This window comes from Temnothorax longispinosus, chromosome 8 (assembly GCF_030848805.1).
Source record: "Temnothorax longispinosus isolate EJ_2023e chromosome 8, Tlon_JGU_v1, whole genome shotgun sequence".
Classification (NCBI taxonomy): Eukaryota; Metazoa; Arthropoda; class Insecta; order Hymenoptera; family Formicidae; genus Temnothorax; species Temnothorax longispinosus.
In genome coordinates this window covers 15,505,810-15,524,127 of record NC_092365.1, presented here as the reverse complement: position 1 = coordinate 15,524,127, position 18,318 = coordinate 15,505,810, and the positions used below count along the sequence as shown (strand labels likewise).

General features: G+C 38.3%; 3 protein-coding genes across 7 annotated transcripts; all 3 read left to right on the top strand.

Moving 5' to 3' along the window:
* The first annotated feature begins 501 nt into the window (after nucleotides 1–501).
* On the top strand, nucleotides 502–7,744 carry LOC139817909 (F-box/LRR-repeat protein 4-like). 5 transcript variants are annotated; one of them, XM_071786188.1, is made up of 11 exons: nucleotides 503–769; nucleotides 850–989; nucleotides 1,082–1,260; nucleotides 2,846–3,082; nucleotides 4,354–4,450; nucleotides 4,547–5,003; nucleotides 5,081–5,341; nucleotides 5,627–5,828; nucleotides 5,944–6,304; nucleotides 6,386–6,704; nucleotides 6,861–7,744. In XM_071786188.1, the coding sequence occupies exons 4-11, from the start codon at nucleotides 2,855–2,857 to the stop codon at nucleotides 7,288–7,290; spliced, it is 2,355 nt and encodes a 784-aa protein (XP_071642289.1). In that variant the 5' UTR covers nucleotides 503–769; nucleotides 850–989; nucleotides 1,082–1,260; nucleotides 2,846–2,854; the 3' UTR covers nucleotides 7,291–7,744. The 5 variants fall into 5 exon arrangements, with proteins under 5 accessions (XP_071642291.1, XP_071642289.1, XP_071642287.1 ...); XM_071786190.1 differs by having other exon boundaries at nucleotides 502–769; nucleotides 850–1,260; nucleotides 6,386–6,673; nucleotides 6,861–7,038; XM_071786186.1 differs by having other exon boundaries at nucleotides 503–764; nucleotides 850–1,260.
* A 2,700-nt stretch (nucleotides 7,745–10,444) lies between these two features.
* On the top strand, nucleotides 10,445–11,996 carry LOC139817444 (small ribosomal subunit protein uS3A-like). Its single transcript, XM_071785540.1, has 4 exons — nucleotides 10,445–10,564; nucleotides 10,986–11,308; nucleotides 11,377–11,564; nucleotides 11,761–11,996. Exons 1-4 carry the CDS (start codon nucleotides 10,532–10,534, stop codon nucleotides 11,943–11,945), a joined length of 729 nt encoding a protein of 242 aa, XP_071641641.1. The 5' UTR covers nucleotides 10,445–10,531; the 3' UTR covers nucleotides 11,946–11,996.
* A 138-nt stretch (nucleotides 11,997–12,134) lies between these two features.
* Vang (Strabismus domain-containing protein Vang) lies at nucleotides 12,135–16,000 on the top strand. The gene is made up of 4 exons (XM_071785539.1): nucleotides 12,135–12,950; nucleotides 13,225–13,819; nucleotides 13,910–14,068; nucleotides 14,156–16,000. Exons 1-4 carry the CDS (start codon nucleotides 12,820–12,822, stop codon nucleotides 14,990–14,992), a joined length of 1,722 nt encoding a protein of 573 aa, XP_071641640.1. The 5' UTR covers nucleotides 12,135–12,819; the 3' UTR covers nucleotides 14,993–16,000.
* Nucleotides 16,001–18,318: the final 2,318 nt, after the last annotated feature.

The window sequence follows — 18,318 nt, the reverse complement described above, 5'->3', positions numbered from 1 at the left end:
TGATTTAGAGCCGATTTCACAGTCTCCGATTAATGTGATCCTCCGTCCTCCGATTAAACTCACTCAGCATCTCTTTCTAACTGTCCCCCTAGAAAGAGACGAAGAGTGAGTTTAATCCTCGGTTTAATTAAAAGATCAAGTTAATCGGAGACTGTGAAATCGGCCCTTAGAGAGGAGAAATGGATCATGCGTCACAGGAATGCGTCACACGTAAAGTAGTTGCAATTCTCGACTTAATTAAATATTTTACATATTAGCTACAATAGTTTTCATAATATTTTATTCGAATTCAGAAATTTTCCTGTTAGCATGTTTTGATCAAGGTCGAGTTGCAGTTTGCATCAAAAGAGAAAGTTTCCGTTGAGTGGAAGAGAAAGAGAGACAGTTGCATGATAGAAAGAGAAAGAAGATGGCAGATGTGCATGGCGTGACCGCCCAGGCGCTCGCTGCAGATACTCGAAGGAGAGGGGAAAGGTCGGGATAGATCGAGGATAGTCGAGGTCTTTTCTCGCTTAGTTGTTGAAGACTGCGGACGTATAGTCGAGTGCGGTCTTAGAGTATTCTAGATTGCGCAATATTGTATATTGTTTATTCGAGATCGTAAATACGCTCAGGGAAAAGATAGTTTCGCGATACGCGATTACTATTAAAAGTCTTGACGCAGCGTACGAGTAATTGAATCCGATATTAACGTCGTATTCCGAAGGATCGAGATTTGTACCCCTAACAGCAAATGTATATTCTGAGAATGTTCAGAGGATATTGTAAAGTATAAGATATTATAAGTATATAATTATTAAGTACATCTTTAGTATATTCTATAAATATACAGGATATTAATGCTGTTAGGGACCCAGGTAACGCCCGTGAACAGTTTGATTCGTCAATCGCTTACGCATGATCGTTCGTGAACCGAGTGTTAGTGCGCGACCTTGTCCGAGGACATTGATCATTGGCCGCATTCAGGAAAGACAACTGTTGAGTGAGCGGTCAGTGATTCTTTAATATGATTGGTTCTTACCTTTGGTTCTTCTCCAGATCTAAGTGTAAGAACCAATCATAATGAGCGCTCACTCAACAGTTGTGTTGCCTGAACGCGGCCATTACTACGCATAAAGCTGAGCAGCGGACATTTTGTATCTTGGTACGAGACAGGAAGGAAGGAAGTTAAGCAGCTTTCGACTTTCGAGTACATCGTTGACTCTCATACGTTCTACACTCACACGATAAACTTAGTGGCGACCGTTATTTCAACTCAAAGTGAGTTTATAATATTCTCAGATCCAAAGTTTGGTCACAAGGTTAGGTCAGGTTAGGTTAGGTTAGGTTAGGTTAGGAACCTATATCAAACAATGAGATAAAAGATACCTTATATAAAAAAAAATACATTTTGAAAAATTTTAGTCATCTAAATGCGTAAGCTTAAGTGTAGCAAATTCAAATTTTGCAATTTTTTTTCTTTGGTGCACGTGAACGTGTGTATGCCGTATGTTCTTCTACCGTGTAAAACACAGTACCACGTGGTAGAACATGTTATAACGTGTATCGGAAAAAAATTAGATAAAAGATACATTGAGTAAGATAAAAAATACATTTCGGAAAATCTTAAACTCATCCCTGCTGAAAATGACCGATTAAATTCGATTGGTTCCGTATTAAATTTGGTGAAATTGAATCGGCATGAATGCGTTTTCATAGTACCACGTGGTGGAACATGTTATAACGTGTATCGGAAAATGAGATAAAAGATACATTGAGTAAAATAAAAAATACATATCGGAAAATTTTAAACCCATTATTGTACAATAACTGTAAGAGTATGCGGTATAAGAGCATTACTAGCAGTTGACCAAATACAATCGATTATTCTTGAATTGTAAAAATCTTATTATGCTGGGTCTACAATGCGAGTCGCAAAGTCGCAAGTCGCAAGAATTGACCAATCACAGTCGATTAGTCTCCTCAAATTTGACTGTGATTGGTCAATTCTTGCGACTCGCATTGTAGAAGGGCCAAAGCACATAACATGGCGTAGCGATATACGACGGTCGTAGTCCTCGACCTGACAAATCAGAATACGCCAAAGCTTGTGCGTTACTTACGTCCACGACTACGACTGTGATACGTGCTTTGGCCCTAGTAGCTTACTGCTTACGCGTCTTAAGCCCCTTGCACAATGCTAGGCAACAGGGAATAGAAATCAGAAATCATGTATAAATGCAGAATAAACAGTGACACAGGCAATAAACACAGAGTTTTCGTCACGAAATTCTGTGCTTATTGCCTGTTGCCAACTAATCATAGCATTCGAATTTTTTAGGTTGTAATTAACGATTTTTTTGTTATTTCCTGTTCCTATTGCCTGTTGCCTGGCATTGTGCAAGGGGCTTTACATCTACTCTTACGACTATTGTAGAATGGAACTTTATAGTCATTTAGAAACGAAGCGTAAGTCTGGCGAATGTGAGCGATCTAAATTGTGTATTTTTTTAATTCTTACTTTTGTGCTCGCGTGCACGCGTTAGTGCCACGTGGTAGTAAAAGAACTCAGCTCTCGATATTTCAGATTTATAAAAGAACATTTTTCTACATCAACAAAATTAAAAAATAACTGTTATTTTTTTTAAAATAATTAATTATTTAATAATGATATTCAACACACATGCACAGACTATGTAATGATGTCAGTACTTAGCAATGCGAATGGAAGCAAGATAAATTTATTGTTAGATTATACATATAATCTTAACGCTATAATTATAAATATGTATGATATTAAAATGCATTTTAGCATATGCTAAAAAAGAAAGGATTATTATTCTTCATATTTTTTGTCTTCTTTCAGACAGACAATATGACAACCCACAATAAATCTTCATATTGCGAGAGTTGTGGTCGATATCCTTATATCGGCAGAGTATCCGTAGGAGAAGAGGATAGTGTTGACTTCATCTATCAATTTGTGAAGAAAATATTTGTTGCCGTGGAGCACAGGAGTTATAGCATATTACGTACTGCCCCTGACATAATTGGGCCACCCAAATTTCCAAATTTGGACGGACAACTTCATTTAATAACCCCGGTAAGTCTTCCGAATAGCTCCTATCTCCAAATTTAATGAAACTTACAGCAATTGTATAGCATTAAAGGACACACCCACACTATAAAGGATTTTGTACGAAAACAAATAGAAACGGAGAAATTAAAAAAATACAAATGATAAATTGTATGATTTACTAATTACTAATGAATGATTACTGATTACATATTAATATGTGTGTGCAGACAGTTATATGTAAACGTTGGCAAAGAGAAACCAAAACCTAGACCAAGTTTAGCACGTAAAGCCCGTATCAGATTAGCGGTTCGCAGCCGCGAGATGCCGCGACTGCAATTGCGATTACATTTCTTGACCAATGAGAAAGAAGCTGCTCGAAAATCGGACATTTCTCATTGGTCAAGAGACGTAATCGGTAATCGCAATCACAGTCGCGGCCGCGAGCCGCTAAGCGACAGATGCTTATTCATGACAAGAGAAAAACGTTTTTGGACTATAGATTAATAATAAATGAATATCTGTATCAAATCTTCACCTTACTAAATTCATGAGTCTACCATATACTAAAAATATGAATATTGAAAATATTAGCGAGGCCCCGTACGTAACGTAGAACGTTCCATTCACTTGGCGTGTATAAGGATTTATATATCTACTAAATCTTCGATTTACTAAATAGATGAGTCTACAATATACTAAAGATACGGAAAAGATTAGCAAGACCTCTACGCAAAAGGTAGGACGTTGCCCCTCTCTCCACAACCACCTTCTCTGCTAACACCTGTTTCACGACAGTTTTCTACCAGATTAAGTTTTGTTTTCGTAATAAATGTTGCTTTTGCAATAGAAAAGTGTTATATCACAGCTCCGCTTCTCCGAACCCTCCTGGACCCCCTTTTGGGGGACCCCCCCCCTAGGCGCTTTGCCCTCCAATCCCCATTTAGGCCCTCTGTCGCGCAATGATGTTTCAAATTCGCACACTTCTTGCATGCGCATGTGATTACAGAAAAATCGGTGTAAGATAGGACCTATTAACCTACACCACTCAAATTTCATCAAAATTCAACCACTAGATTGTCTATAAATTAGAATAAAGTTTTGAATTTTTGACGCCAATTTCTCCGTTCCTATTTGTTTCCGTACAAAATCCTTTATAGTATGAACGTGTCCTCTAATGGTCAACAATTGCTACAAGTTTTATCAAATTCGGAGGTAGAGGCTATTCGGAAGTTGAGTCAATTATATGTTACAAGATTTTCTACTATATATTTGACGATTTTGATTTTCTAATATAGACGTTAAAGGATACTGGTGTTTCAATATCTCCGTGGCAAAACAAAGCTGTCACGAGACCCATATCATTCGATTATAATGTGACAGAAAGATATATTGGTATGTAATATTTAAATCAATAAATAAGATATTGTTAAGGAAGATACGCTCTTTTGCTGAGAAGAGAGTAAATATAATAATATTTTCTATTTAAAGATATCGAGTTTCATGAAGCTGTATATCCAGTCAGAGTCTGTATTTACGAAATATTTAATCCTGGAAGCGTAATTCAAATTTTGGCTCGAGATTCCAATAAACACTGGATTCAGTTGTGGGATGAATCGTCTCAGATTGTACCCCCGCAATCAAGATTATTTTCTCCACCGTTGTCGCATCCGTGCAACTTCAAAACCAAAATGCTCAGACTAGTGTTTAAGGGCAGTTCAGATAAAACTTGGACAAAACTGGATGCTGTGATGCTTATCGGTACATCAGATTTGATCCTTTCTAGAAATCCTAACGAGAGTTTAAGTAATCTGTTGAAAAGAATTAACAGCATCTACTCTTCACACCACGACGATGTTCATAATTTAACAGCAGATTCAAAAAGTGCACACTTGGATATAGTTCATCTGCAACGAAATTTTCCTGAATATTGTGTTATTTATAAAAGGTATTATTATCATTGACATTAATTAATATTTTAATCCATTTTTTCTGTTAATAATAAAAATTAATTTAAAATTTAAGGGGATGGAGTGACGGCCGAACTTTTTCGATGTCGATAATATTAACATTTGTTATTTCTGTTGTTATTTCATTTGTCTGTATTCTGTTTTGTTCTGTATTTTGTTTTCCGTATTTGTCTTTGTCTAACGAAATAACATCTGTCCTTGTTCGATACCTGGGCCATCTCCACTTACTAACCTGCGTGTATATTTTTGTGGAAAATATATACGATTTCTTTGAAGCCCAGATTTTTTTTCCGGGCTTTCAATCTCAATTTCAAAGGTATGTTATTGTTTGTGTACGTATTCTGAAGAGTCGAAACATTTCATTTCGTACATATATAACCTATACAACAGTTTATATTAGAAAATATGGGTATGAGGACAGCATTTTTTTTCAATTATCACTAATTTTTTAAATTTCCACTTTTCATTAGTACCTATACTTTACTCCTGTAAAAGGATTTTGCGATCTATAAAGCCGTTTCAAAGAACGAGCCCTAACTGTTTTTGTCAGTAATTGTCCCTTGTCCAAGATCCCCTTAATTTGTTCTGATAATATTTGCAGCGACATAAGAAGGATTTCGTATAAGAATAATTTGAAGCACAAAAAGGTATATCAGGAGGTAATCCCTGGTTATGAGCATCCTCTTGATCAGAGATATCCGCGTCGTATTTTATTGAAAAGTAATTCGACTTGTGCCAAGAGTATGAAACTCTCATCGGATGAATCCAAGGAGCTATCACGTTGCAGTTTATTTGCGCTTCCTGTAAAGTATTCTAAGAAGTCTATTTCTCATCACAATATTTATTACAATGACATTTCGTACTTTAAGTATTAAAGTATTTATTTTGTATTATATTAATTATATTTTATCTTTACAGAATGAAATACTACTAAAAATATTTAAATACTTAGATGTAGTAACATTATGCCGCATGAATGAAGTAAATAATAGGCGCTTTGATAGTTTATCACGGGATCCTCTACTCTATACACGTTTGAATATGCGATATATTAGCTCTGACAAATATATGTGCGATATATTTTGTTATATTACACCTAGATGTAAATATTTGCAACAATTAGATCTTACAGGATGCAACTTTGATGTTAATGATTTCGTAAACTTTCTTGATAATTGCGGCAGGCGTTTAACGCATTTAAGATTAAGTAACTGCAACGATGGAGAATGTTTAAATCCTGTCCTACTTAAAACTTTAGAGACATGCAAAAATTTGAAAGGTATATGCATATAGTATATCTATATAATTGTCAAGATTATTGGTAAATTGTGTAACAATTTGTAATACAAATTTTTCTTAGAATTGGATCTAAGTGATTCTGGCATAAACGACGAAGGATTTTCGTATCTCGAGGGGCTAAATAATTTGGAACACTTAAACCTTTCTCATACTGGTATAACAACCGAACGTCTTTGCAAAATACTGCAAAATAATCAACGGATTCGTCAGTTATCGGCAGGCTTTGAAGACTTTATAGATGATGCAATTCTAATAGAGTTGGAAAATTCGTGTCATGACTTGGAAGTCATAGATTCATTACTGTGCGCACGTCGTCTTACATCTGAGGGTATTAATGCTCTCGCTAACTGTAAGAAATTACAAATAGTGAAAGTTGATCTGTAAGTGTGTGTGTGTGCTACATTTTCTTTTAAAACACACATTATTGTATTCTTTATTGAAATTTGTTTGCTTCTTTTGCGAGCATCTTGAAAAAGTTACATGAATTTTTTCTTTGCAATTAAAGTACTGTACTAATTACATTATTTTTGTTACAGATGCGGACGCTATACTGATGATTTGCGTGAAATCATTCACATGAATAATAGCTTAATTGGATTACTTCCCTTTTATCAAAACTTGCAAGAAGTTTATTTGTACTGCGCTGTCCTCAATGGTTACCGGTTGGAATTACTAGCGCAGTGCAAAAACTTAAAAAAGTTATGTTTTTATAACGTAAAACTAAAATGTATATCTGATAGATGTTACGTTATTTTTGAACAATGTTCTAAACTGCAGACGATTTATTTCGATTTTTCTGATATAAATCAATTGGTTAATCAATTGGTTAATCGATTGGTTAATCGATGGAAGGAAAGATATCCGCACGTGTCCGTCTATACCCAGATAATAAAATGCCCGCAAAGTGAGCTCACGACGCGTGCACGTCGTGCGGGTCATTTGCACGGCGAGAACTCATGGGACTAGACAGATGCCATGCGTCCTCAAATGATGCTCATATGACTCGCACGCGTGAGTGCCGCATGCATGCGGGTCATATGAGCATCAATTGCTCTCACCTTGTACCCTACTTTTTAATATATATGTAATATGTACTATTGCAGTTATAAAAACGTTAAATTAAAGAAGACCAAGTATATATTTATTTATAAACATTTTTATTTTAAAATTTGCACACACGTGAGTGCCGCATGCGTGCGGCTCATGAGCATCAATTGCTCTCACATATATTATACATATATTATACATACATATATACGCTCTCTAGATATACGCTCTCATACATTTTATAAAGTTGAAACTCAATGAAATCATATCTCGATACGACAGCAATTGAAACTGACAAGTTTAAAGGACCCCGCACCAAACCACGGGAAAATGGATCCCGGTCAAATTGGCTAAAAATTTAGTATGATGTAGTTTATGACGTCCTGATGAAAAGTGACTATGAGCACAAAGTCCAAAAATGGACTGTGTGTGTGTGTGAGTGTAAATAATATCGCGCGCGCGCAGTCGGACTATTCTCTTCAAATTCGATTGTGCGTGGTCAATTCTTACGACTCACGACTTTACGACTCGCATTGTGGACCTAGCATAACACTAATTTACGCTAATTTACGTGGAATTATTATTAAAAATTGCTGCTTTAAATTTCGAATATTGTATCTCTCTCGGCGATAAAAATAACAAATTTTATTCGTATATATCTGAAGTATTTCATCATTGCTTGTATAATACTATCGATATTAGTCTATTAATTGGCGGAATGATAATAAAAATATATTATCCAAGAGGAAGAGATAAATTAACGCAATCGGTGCTCGCCATATGCTTTCACCGGAAATAAGTTGGCAATGCAAGTTCATATTTTTTAATTTACTATAGCTCAAACGATTGCTCCCTAATTGCTCCCTCAGAATCGACGATTGCTCCCCTTTTAAGATTATTATTTTTCGAGATATTTAATAAAAACGAAAAATTTTTAATTTTTATTGAAAAACATATTTATAATAACTCTATGCAACTTTATAAGGCATAGAACGATTGCTCCTTCATTGCTCCTTATTGCTCCATCATAATTTTAATGATTTATTGCATTTTTATTGAAAAAATAACAAATTAATCATTTCACAAGGCCGCCTATTGTAACTATAGCTCGGCAGCGCATGCGCATGCTACCATAACTATGCGCATGCGCGATGGTATCTGTTAGAGCTTTTACGGATACCATAGCGCATGCGCGTATGGCTTCTGCTTTCTGCTCATGGCTCCTGCAATTTTATGTGCTTCCATCTTAACTATTTCTCGCTTCGCTCTATTGGGATTTTTAATCGCTCCATTCGTATAATTAATTTTGTATGATATTTTAGCAGAGAACTGTTTATTTTCTTGGAAAAATGCATTTCTCACAGTCTTCTGCAAGTATATCCAACATAAAACGATTGCTCCTTAATTGCCCACCTGTCAGCATTGTGCATGAGCCCTTATTGACGTTAGGCTTAGTTTCCACGCGTCGCGTCATCTGTCGTTAAAGCCTCTTGCACAATGCCAGGCAACAGGCAATAGGAACAGGGAATAGAAATCAGAAATCATGTATAAATGCAGAATAAACAGTGACACAATCAATAGACACAGAGTTTCAGTCACGTTGGAAATTCTGTGCCTATTGCCTGTTGCCAACCAATCATAGCATTCGAACTTTTTAGGTTGTAATTAACGATTTTTTTAGTTATTTCCTGTTCCTATTGCCTGTTGTCTGGCATTGTGCAAGGGGCTTAACCAATCTAAACATCCCATTACAAATAATGTAATAAAATAAGATGTTTTGATTGGTCGCGACGGATAACGCGATGCGTGACGCGCTCAGTGGAAACTTGGCCTAAAAGGCTGAGTTTCCACTGAGCGCGTCACGCATCGCGTTAAGCCCGGTGTCCACGATGCAAGAACTGTGTCCAAGTTTCGATTTAAAGTCCGGTGTCCACGATGCTAGAACTGTGTCCAAGTTTTGGTTTAAGCCAATCATCTTGCAGCTCTTACAGAAAAGTAGCAGTTTCATTGGCTTAAACCGAAACTTGGACCCAGTTCTTGCATCGTGGACACCGGGCTTAAGCCAATCATCTTGCAGCTCTTACAGAAAAGTAGCAGTTTCATTGGCTTAAACCGAAACTTGGACCCAGTTCTTGCATCGTGGACACCGGGCTTTAGGCCCGGTCTACAATGGATGTCGGAAGTCGGAGTCGTGAGAAATTGACCAATCACAATCTATTATTCTCCTTGCGGTCGAAAAATAATGAATGGTCAATTGATTGGTTAATTTCTTACGACTCCGACTTCCGACATCCATTGTAGACCGGGCCTTATCCGTCGCGACCAATCAAAACATCCCATTTTGATCCCGTCACAAGTAATGTAATAAAATGGGATGTGTTGATTGGTTAACTTGTGATGACGCGACGCGTGACGCGCTCAGTGAAAACTCAGCCTTAGGCTGAGTTTCCACTGAGCGCGTCACGCGTCGCGTCGTCACAAGTTAACCAATCAAAACATCCCATTTCATTACATTCTTGTGACGGGAATCGAAATGGGATGTTTTGATTGGATGACGCGACGCGTGACGCGCTCAGTGGAAACTCAGCCTTAGTCCGATCTTATGTTCAAGATCTCAATTGAAATAATTGTACAGTGTCTTCAAGATCGTAATTATGAACTTTCTGCCTTTGAATTCCGTCCAAATTATTTCACTTACCGTACGGACAAATTATTCAGGCACGTGAATGGTTTACAGAAGAAATTCCTGTAGCCAATGGCTGCGTTCAGCCGAACCTCTGCTTAGCGAAGCGAAAGGTAGCAATTGAATGTGATTGGTTCTTACCTTTGGATTCAACCAATTACACTTAATTGCTACTTTTCGCTTCGCTAAGCAGAGGTTCGGCTGAACGCAGCCAATCAACATGCTTGAAAAGTTCATCACACGACAAATGAAATTAGCCTTTAGGATTCATGGCCCATTTTAATCAAAAAATTCTAATTCTTAGAACTAGTTAAGAGATAATAAGTAAGTTTACCGAGGTAAACTCGAGATTAATTAAAATTAACAATTAAATTAAAATTTCTTTTTATATTTTAGCAGTAATTCGGTTGAGGGAAATCTCCGATTGTCCGATTCACGAGTACTCCGAAAGAGGTCTTGAGAGGTCTTCAATCCAACATGGAGAACCGTTCGATATCGAAGAAAAGGAAGGTTAGTGATTTTCAAGAGTTTCTAATAAATGTAAAAGCGTATAATAAATATAATATGTAGAAATGCGCTCGTTGCGACGCTGCGAAACTTTTGGAATAATATCTTCCGTCGAAAATTAAGTGGCTGCTGTAATCGTGAATCGTGATGCTTTCAGCGTCGTTTTCATTTATACACGTGCATCTTACGACTCCACATGTCTCGTTACAAAATTACTTAAAATATATTTAAAATATATAAAATTTAGCGAGATCGCTGCATTTTGATGTTTTCGGCCACGTCCGTTTATTCTGTACTCGATGGGTGATTGTTTCGATTAAATGTAAATTTCCGAATTTAAGTTTATACGCGATAAATTATATATAATGATTAAATTAAAGACAAGTCAGATTTGGCGTTTATTCTTTTCTTCTTATACTTTCAGTTTGTGGGAGACGGTGTCTTCAGGGCCGAGCTGAACGAGTTTCTGACTCGTGAACTCGCCGAGGATGGCTATTCGGGCGTGGAGGTCCGCGTCACGCCGAACCGGACGGAAATCATCTTACTGGCCACCCACACGCAGAGCGTGCTCGGCGAGAAGGGACGCAGGATCAGGGAGCTTACCTCCGTAGTACAGAAACGTTTCAACTTCAAAGAACCGCAGAATGTCGAGTTGTACGCTGAGAAGGTTGCCACGCGCGGCTTGTGCGCCATTGCGCAGGCAGAATCTCTTCGGTACAAACTGATCGGTGGCCTCGCTGTGCGAAGGTAAGTCAGAGAGTTGTTTCACGCACATTTTGTCAAACCTAATCTATATCTTCTAATGTTTTCATCAGGGCGTGTTATGGTGTCCTGCGTTTCATCATGGAGTCAGGCGCTAAAGGCTGCGAGGTGGTTGTCAGTGGCAAACTGCGTGGTCAGAGAGCGAAATCGATGAAATTCGTCGACGGCCTCATGATACACTCGGGCGAGCCGACTAACGAGTACGTGAACTCTGCCACCCGGCACGTGCTCCTTCGGCAAGGTATGATTGCATTTTGCCGTGGTCATTTCTTTACGTGATAACATGTGTTCGAGAAATGTCGGATATCCAATTTATGACATAATCAAAAGTTTATATTTTATAAAAATATAGATATATATTTCTATATTTTTTATAAATCTTATTAATCTATTATATAAATATATGTCTATATTGTATTTCATTTGATATATTTTAGGGGTATTGGGAATCAAGGTGAAGATTATGCTTCCTTGGGACCCGAACGGCAAGAGCGGGCCGAAGAAACCTCTTCCGGATTACGTATCCATCGTGGAACCGAAAGAAGAAGTACCCCCGACCGTTCCGAGTTCCGAGGTGAAGCCGGTTAAAGATATACCTCAACCCACTCCTCTCGTCGTGTAACTTTTGTTTGAAATACATTTAAAAAGAAAATATTAAAAAGAAGGTTCGAAACATGTGTGTTTTACTTTTTACTATCAAAAATTAGGATGTTTTTAGTCTAAAGGGTTCGTCGACTATATCTTAGGACGGTTCAACATATTATCTTCGTTTATAAGATGTTTCTAACGTTAAAATTATCCTGACTTATCCTTTTAAACATGATTAATATGAAATATTCAAATTTAATTAGAAGTTACATTAGTGGACAATCAATCAAATTATCCCAGGGGGTCAATTGAAAATGGCGGTTCGATCATTTCTGATCATTTCGTAATATGGTGCCTCCATAGATGATCCATGGGGTTTCTCGCGACGTAATCGTCGGGATGAAATTCCCCTAGAGACGCCGCAGTGTTTTCAATCGCGGCAATTACCACGGAATGTGGTAGCCCGGCTGCTTGGAGCCGGACGGAGGGGGTGGGAATAATAAAACGTTAGAGGCGTGTCGGCGTCCGTTTTTTTTATACGCGTGCGACGCTGTGCGACTCCGAGAGTCCCGGGTTTTGCCGAATTGCTCCGGGTACCGGTCTCCTACCCACTGGCGGACCCCCAGTTCCCCCCCCCCCCCCTCGCCTGGTGCTCATCGCCTCGACCGGACCGCGGAATGTCAAGGGTGCACGTGACCGCGACGCCGCCGCCGCGACGCCGCGAGAATGCCGTGGACGCACGGCGATAGCGTTCATTCCGTTCATAGCGTATCCTGACGAAGCGGTGCGGACGTAAACGTAAACGTTGGGAACCGAAACGTCGCGATACATGTGCCCGTCGTTGTTCCGCGCGCGAGGGTGGGTATGCTCTTATGGGGTAGCGAGCGGGCGGTAGCCTTTGTCGTGGAATGGAGACGGAGAGCGTAAAGTCCGGGGCTAGCGAGCATAGCCATAGCCACCACAGCAGGAGCTCCCAGAAGCATCATCGGTCCCACAGCTCGAAGCAGCATCACAGGCAGCATTCTCACCGCACCGCTAGGTACGCTCGACTATTGACAGTAAATTTAAACATCACTTTAAACTGACATCCTTATTTCGCAAGTATTTTCGCCGTTGACTTTCTCACATAGTTTTGCTGAGAACAAGGGAGTTTCTCTATTAATTTTACTATTAATGTATGTCTCTGTTGCGCAATTGTACATACAACTAAAATTAGCGAGTTGTTCCATCGATGCTAAAAAAATTCAATTGCCAACGAATCTCTTGTGATTTATTTATTTTTTAAATTAATCTTCCATGATCTTCTGTGCCAGGAGCAATCGTAGTCAAAAGAAGGAGAGACCGAATTTGGACACTAGCGAAATGGCACCGTTTCAAACGACGGTGAACGTGCGGGGAGACAGCGTGGACAATTTGGGCCAGGAGGTGATCGAGGTGCAGATACTGCCGCAGGATGAGAACTGGGGAGAGAACACCACGGCCGTCACCGGCAATACCTCAGACAGGTCGGAATCGACCGAGGACGTGAGCCACTGGCCGAATGAGACCGACGGCACGTTCGGTTCTGGCTGCAATCGCTACGTCGGTCCGATCGTAGCGACGATACTCGGGATAAGCGCCTTCCTTAGTCCTATAGCCATGGTTATCTTGCCTAAAGTGGGATTCTTCCCCGACTCGTCGACGGTACTGACGATGCAGCAGAAATTGCATCTACTGTCTTGCAACGCCGAGTGCAAGGGCGAGCTGCTAGGATTGGCCTTCAAACTGGTGCTACTGGTTATCGGTAGCTGGGCAGTATTCCTGCGTCCGCGAACCGCTACCATGCCGCGCATATTTTTATTCAAGGCGGGAGTGCTGCTACTCACCACACTGTGCATTTGTACTTATTGGCTTTTTTACGTTGTACAGGTAAATAATCATGGATGTGATTCACGCAGCTGTAACTTTGCGATTGTATTATATGTATATCGTTATTGAAATGCCTGATGTACTTTCCAGGTCACCGAGAGTGCTAAGACTGTTGCCAATGGCGAAATAACAGAGTACAAAAGTTTAGTAAATTACGCAGGTACCCTTGCCAATACGCTCCTGTTCATACACTACACCGCAGTGCTCCTTATCGAAGTTCGTCATCTACAGCCTACGTTTTATATTAAGGTACGTAAATGTTCTTTGTATCGCTAATGACAACTGATCGTAACATGCATTTTAAATTACACGAGTCGTTTTATGTTTTGTTTGCAGGTCGTTAGATCACCAGACGGTGAATCGAGATCTTACGCGATCGGCCAGTTATCGATACAGAGAGCAGCCGTGTGGGTTCTAGAAAAATACTACACAGAGTTTCCGATTTACAATCCGTACTTGGAAAGATTGCCGGTCTCGAAGTCAGGCAGGAAGCAGTCGAGTTTCAAGTTCTACGAGGTCGACGGCGGAGTGACCGGCGGTATGCAGTCGCGCGGTGGTAGCGGGGACCGAGCGGTCCTGGCAGCGCAGGCGCGTCGTCGCGACTCGAGTCACAACGAGCGCTTCTACGAGGAGCACGATTACGAGCGACGAGTGCGAAAACGCCGCGCGAGACTTGTCACCGCCGCCGAGGAGGCATTCGCGCATATCAAACGTTTGCATTCCGAGGTAGATTCCACGCCGAACCCCGGGCCGATGGATCCTATGGAAGCCGCACAGGCGGTGTTTCCCTCTATGGCGAGAGCTTTACAGAAGTACTTGAGAATTACTCGGCAACAGCCGCGTCATTCGGTAGAATCTATTTTGAACCGTCTCGCCCGGTGTTTGGCTCAAGACGCGGCGCCGCGCGCCTTCTTGGAACCGTTCTTCGCTGCGAGCCCGGTGCTGTCGAACGAGAAAGAGAGACAAAAGCGATCGCATCATTGGGCCTTAGTGTGCGAAGGGGAGCTACCCTCACGCCCGATTGCTAACGGTTGTGAGTTTCAGTTGAGACAGGGCGAAGTGGCGCTCTTGTGTACGGCGCATAGATTACCGCACTTTAATCTCACCGAACAATTGGCACATCCCAAATCGAACAAATTCCTTCTGCGATTAAACTCGGAAACCTCTGTTTAAGATACTTGATAAAGTTCGGTGATAAGATTCAGATATTTATCTTCAGGGCAGCGATCATGTCTAACTTGTCCCCTAGGGCAAAAACGTGAAAAGTTTTACGTGATCGATCCCCTGATGTTTATGAAGTTAAATGAAACTATTCCAAATATCCCAAAATGAATATGCTTGAAAAGATTTTTAGCACAAATGATGTTTTAGTCGAGATGATGTTTAATATAAAATACTTCCTGTGACGAGAGAGAGAGAATACTGTTAGAAGCTTTATTTTGCGCTGAAAACATGATGTGATAGATATTATCTTGCTTCGCGCGGAAAGCATTTTTTAAATATTATTTCAATTAAATCTTATTTGTGCCAAAAATTCTTTCAAATCTTTATAAGACCGAAGGCTAAGTCTCTCTTTTTAGAATATTATCTAAAACTTATATTCTAAAACATGGCCTGTTATGCAACAGTATAATAGTATTTAGACGTTCTAACGTAATAGACTGAGAAGCACTGAGAGAAGCACAGCAGTTAGGAAAATAATTTGCCATTGCTTTCTTGACAACATTTATGACATTATTTTCTCTTTTTGAGAAAGAACCACAATGACATTAATAAGTGATCTATACTTCTGAACATACCTTTAAGTAATTATTACGAAGTAATAATTAGTTTGTATTATAAAATACTCAGTTCATTTTTTATCTTTAAGACATGCGCACGCGGCACGCGCGTACGTATATTTATTTATTCTATCATATTGCATATCATGAATTGTATATATGTACACCTTAAATATATCTAACAGGATTTTTAATGTGTATATATACACGTACTTATTTTGAGGCAAAATGTAGGCTAATTTAAAAACAGTGATTCGCCTAAATGGTCAATCATACGATAAGTGTCGGATCCATTCGGATTCATAATATAATTATTTATCGTTTTTTTTTATACGTATTTTATTTTTACGTATTCCTGAGTAAGTGTACGTGTTAAATTTCTTTTTTCTTATTACATATACACATTTTTATTCTTAAAAATGATATTGGTACATTATCAATCCAGGGAAAGCAAAGTAATAAACCAAATAAACGATATTCATTCTGTTTTAAATCAAGAACGAACAGAATATTTTTTTTATCTATTGCATTGCAAATGTATTTTAGTTTAATGAACACAAATCCAGTAGGTGATGGATGAGGATTTGAATACGAACGATTAAATAATCGTATTGATATTTACGTTAATTAATACGCATTCCTAAGTTTGTAAACCGTATTTGTAGTTTCGTGCTTACACGAAGGAGATATGCTTTAAATATATAAAATTCATACGTATGTGTTCATACGCTTATGCGCACATATAGCAGCACACACACGATTCATATATTTCATTGTTAAGGGAAAAATGTGAAACTCATATCTTGGTATCCTGTGTTTTGCAATGTAACGGTACGCACAGTAAATATACTCGACATTTATATAGCCTTTTGTACTTTAACGTTTTTTTATATTATTTTTATTTTGATATAGTGTTTATTAAGTACACGAGTGGTGAATGAATTACTAGATGATAGAAAATTCCAATACAATTCTCTGTTAAGTTTATCCACCTCAATTTTCATTATACTTGAACATTTCTGCGTTGTGATTAGATAAGAATTATGCTTTATTGATAACTTATATATCTGCATACATGCTGCATGCGATTAAATTGTCCTCTTTTTTTTATTTACTCTTAAATGTTTGTTAATAACAATCATAATACAGATAAAGCATTGTGAATACTTTACGGAGAAAATTTGAAAATAATTTTGTATACTAGTCAACGTTTCTTTATGTTTAATTAAAATTTTCCGTCTTCCTACAAAATCTGTAATCACTGGAATGATTATTTAGCACAAACATTTACGAGTAAATTATGAAAATTAAAGTAATTTTAAACACGAGTGATTAAATACGTGGATTATACGTAATAATATAATTTAATAATTAAATCTCATTAATTACATATCTCTTGGCGCGTATCTCTAAGCAGATTTAAGTGCATTCTTCCGTATTATTTGATAGCAGAGAACAAATTTGCGTATCTTGTAATATGTGTATAGCAAACAGAAATTCCATGATTGGATTATATGTATATATTCATGCAAATCTCTTATCATTGGATAAACATCGGATAGATGATAGCTTGAATCACAAGCCTAATGGGAGAAGCGAGATTTTTATATCGAGATAACTAATATTGTTGAATTTCTTTATCGCATTCCGAGATTATAGGTCTTCATCATCATAATTAATAAGAAATTGGAATTAATAAGAAATGTAAATGACTTTTAACTTATCGAAATGAACCAATTCGAATAAATGGAAACGAATTATTAATTTCATGGAGCTAAGAAATGATACTTACCCCAAGGTTGCTCCGCCGGTGCTCGATGTCTCTCCCAGGCCTCCTCCTCCTCTCAGACTGCATGCCGAGATTATATGTCTTCATCATCGTAATGGGATTAATAAGAAATATAAAAGCGTATGTTTCCTATGAGGACATGAGCTTTCCAAGAAAGCGTACAGTTTATAATAAGCACACGTATCTTTATGCTTGTATAATTTGTTCACCGTATTGTACGCTTTGCTACATTTGTAAATCATATAAGATAAAAGTAAATAGAAAACACTTTTGGAATTTTTTAGACTGCGCTTGTTCGACGAACCTTGACTTAAAAAGCATTGAGATCAAGGAAACCGAGAGCAATTTCTTTATAACTTGGAATTATTATGAGTATACTCGTATGTATTTTTTCCACCGAGCTTTTGCTATGGGTGTCTTTTTTTTATTTATGTGTGCTCGTGATGACTGTGTACTATTTGAAAGATGAACTATACATTTGATGTAAGGTTGCTCCGCCGGTGCTCGATGTCTCTCCCAGGCCTCCTCCTCCTCTCAGACTGCATTCCGGAGATTATATGTCTTCATCATCGTAATGGGATTAATAAGAAATATAAAAGCGTATGTTTCCTATGAGGACATGAGCTTTCCAAGAAAGCGTGCAGTTTATAATAAGCACACGTATCTTTATGCTTGTATAATTTGTTCACCGCGTATTGTACGCTTTGCTACATTTGTAAATCATATAAGATAAAAGTAAATAGAAAACACCTTCGGAATTTTTTAGACTGCGCTTAATCGACGAACCTTGACTTAAAAAACATTGAGATCAAAGAAACCGAGAGCAATTTCTTTATAACTTGGAATTATTATGAGTACTCGTATGTATTTTTTCCACCGAGCTTTTGCTATGGGTGTCTTTTTTTATTTATGTGTGCTCGCGATGACTG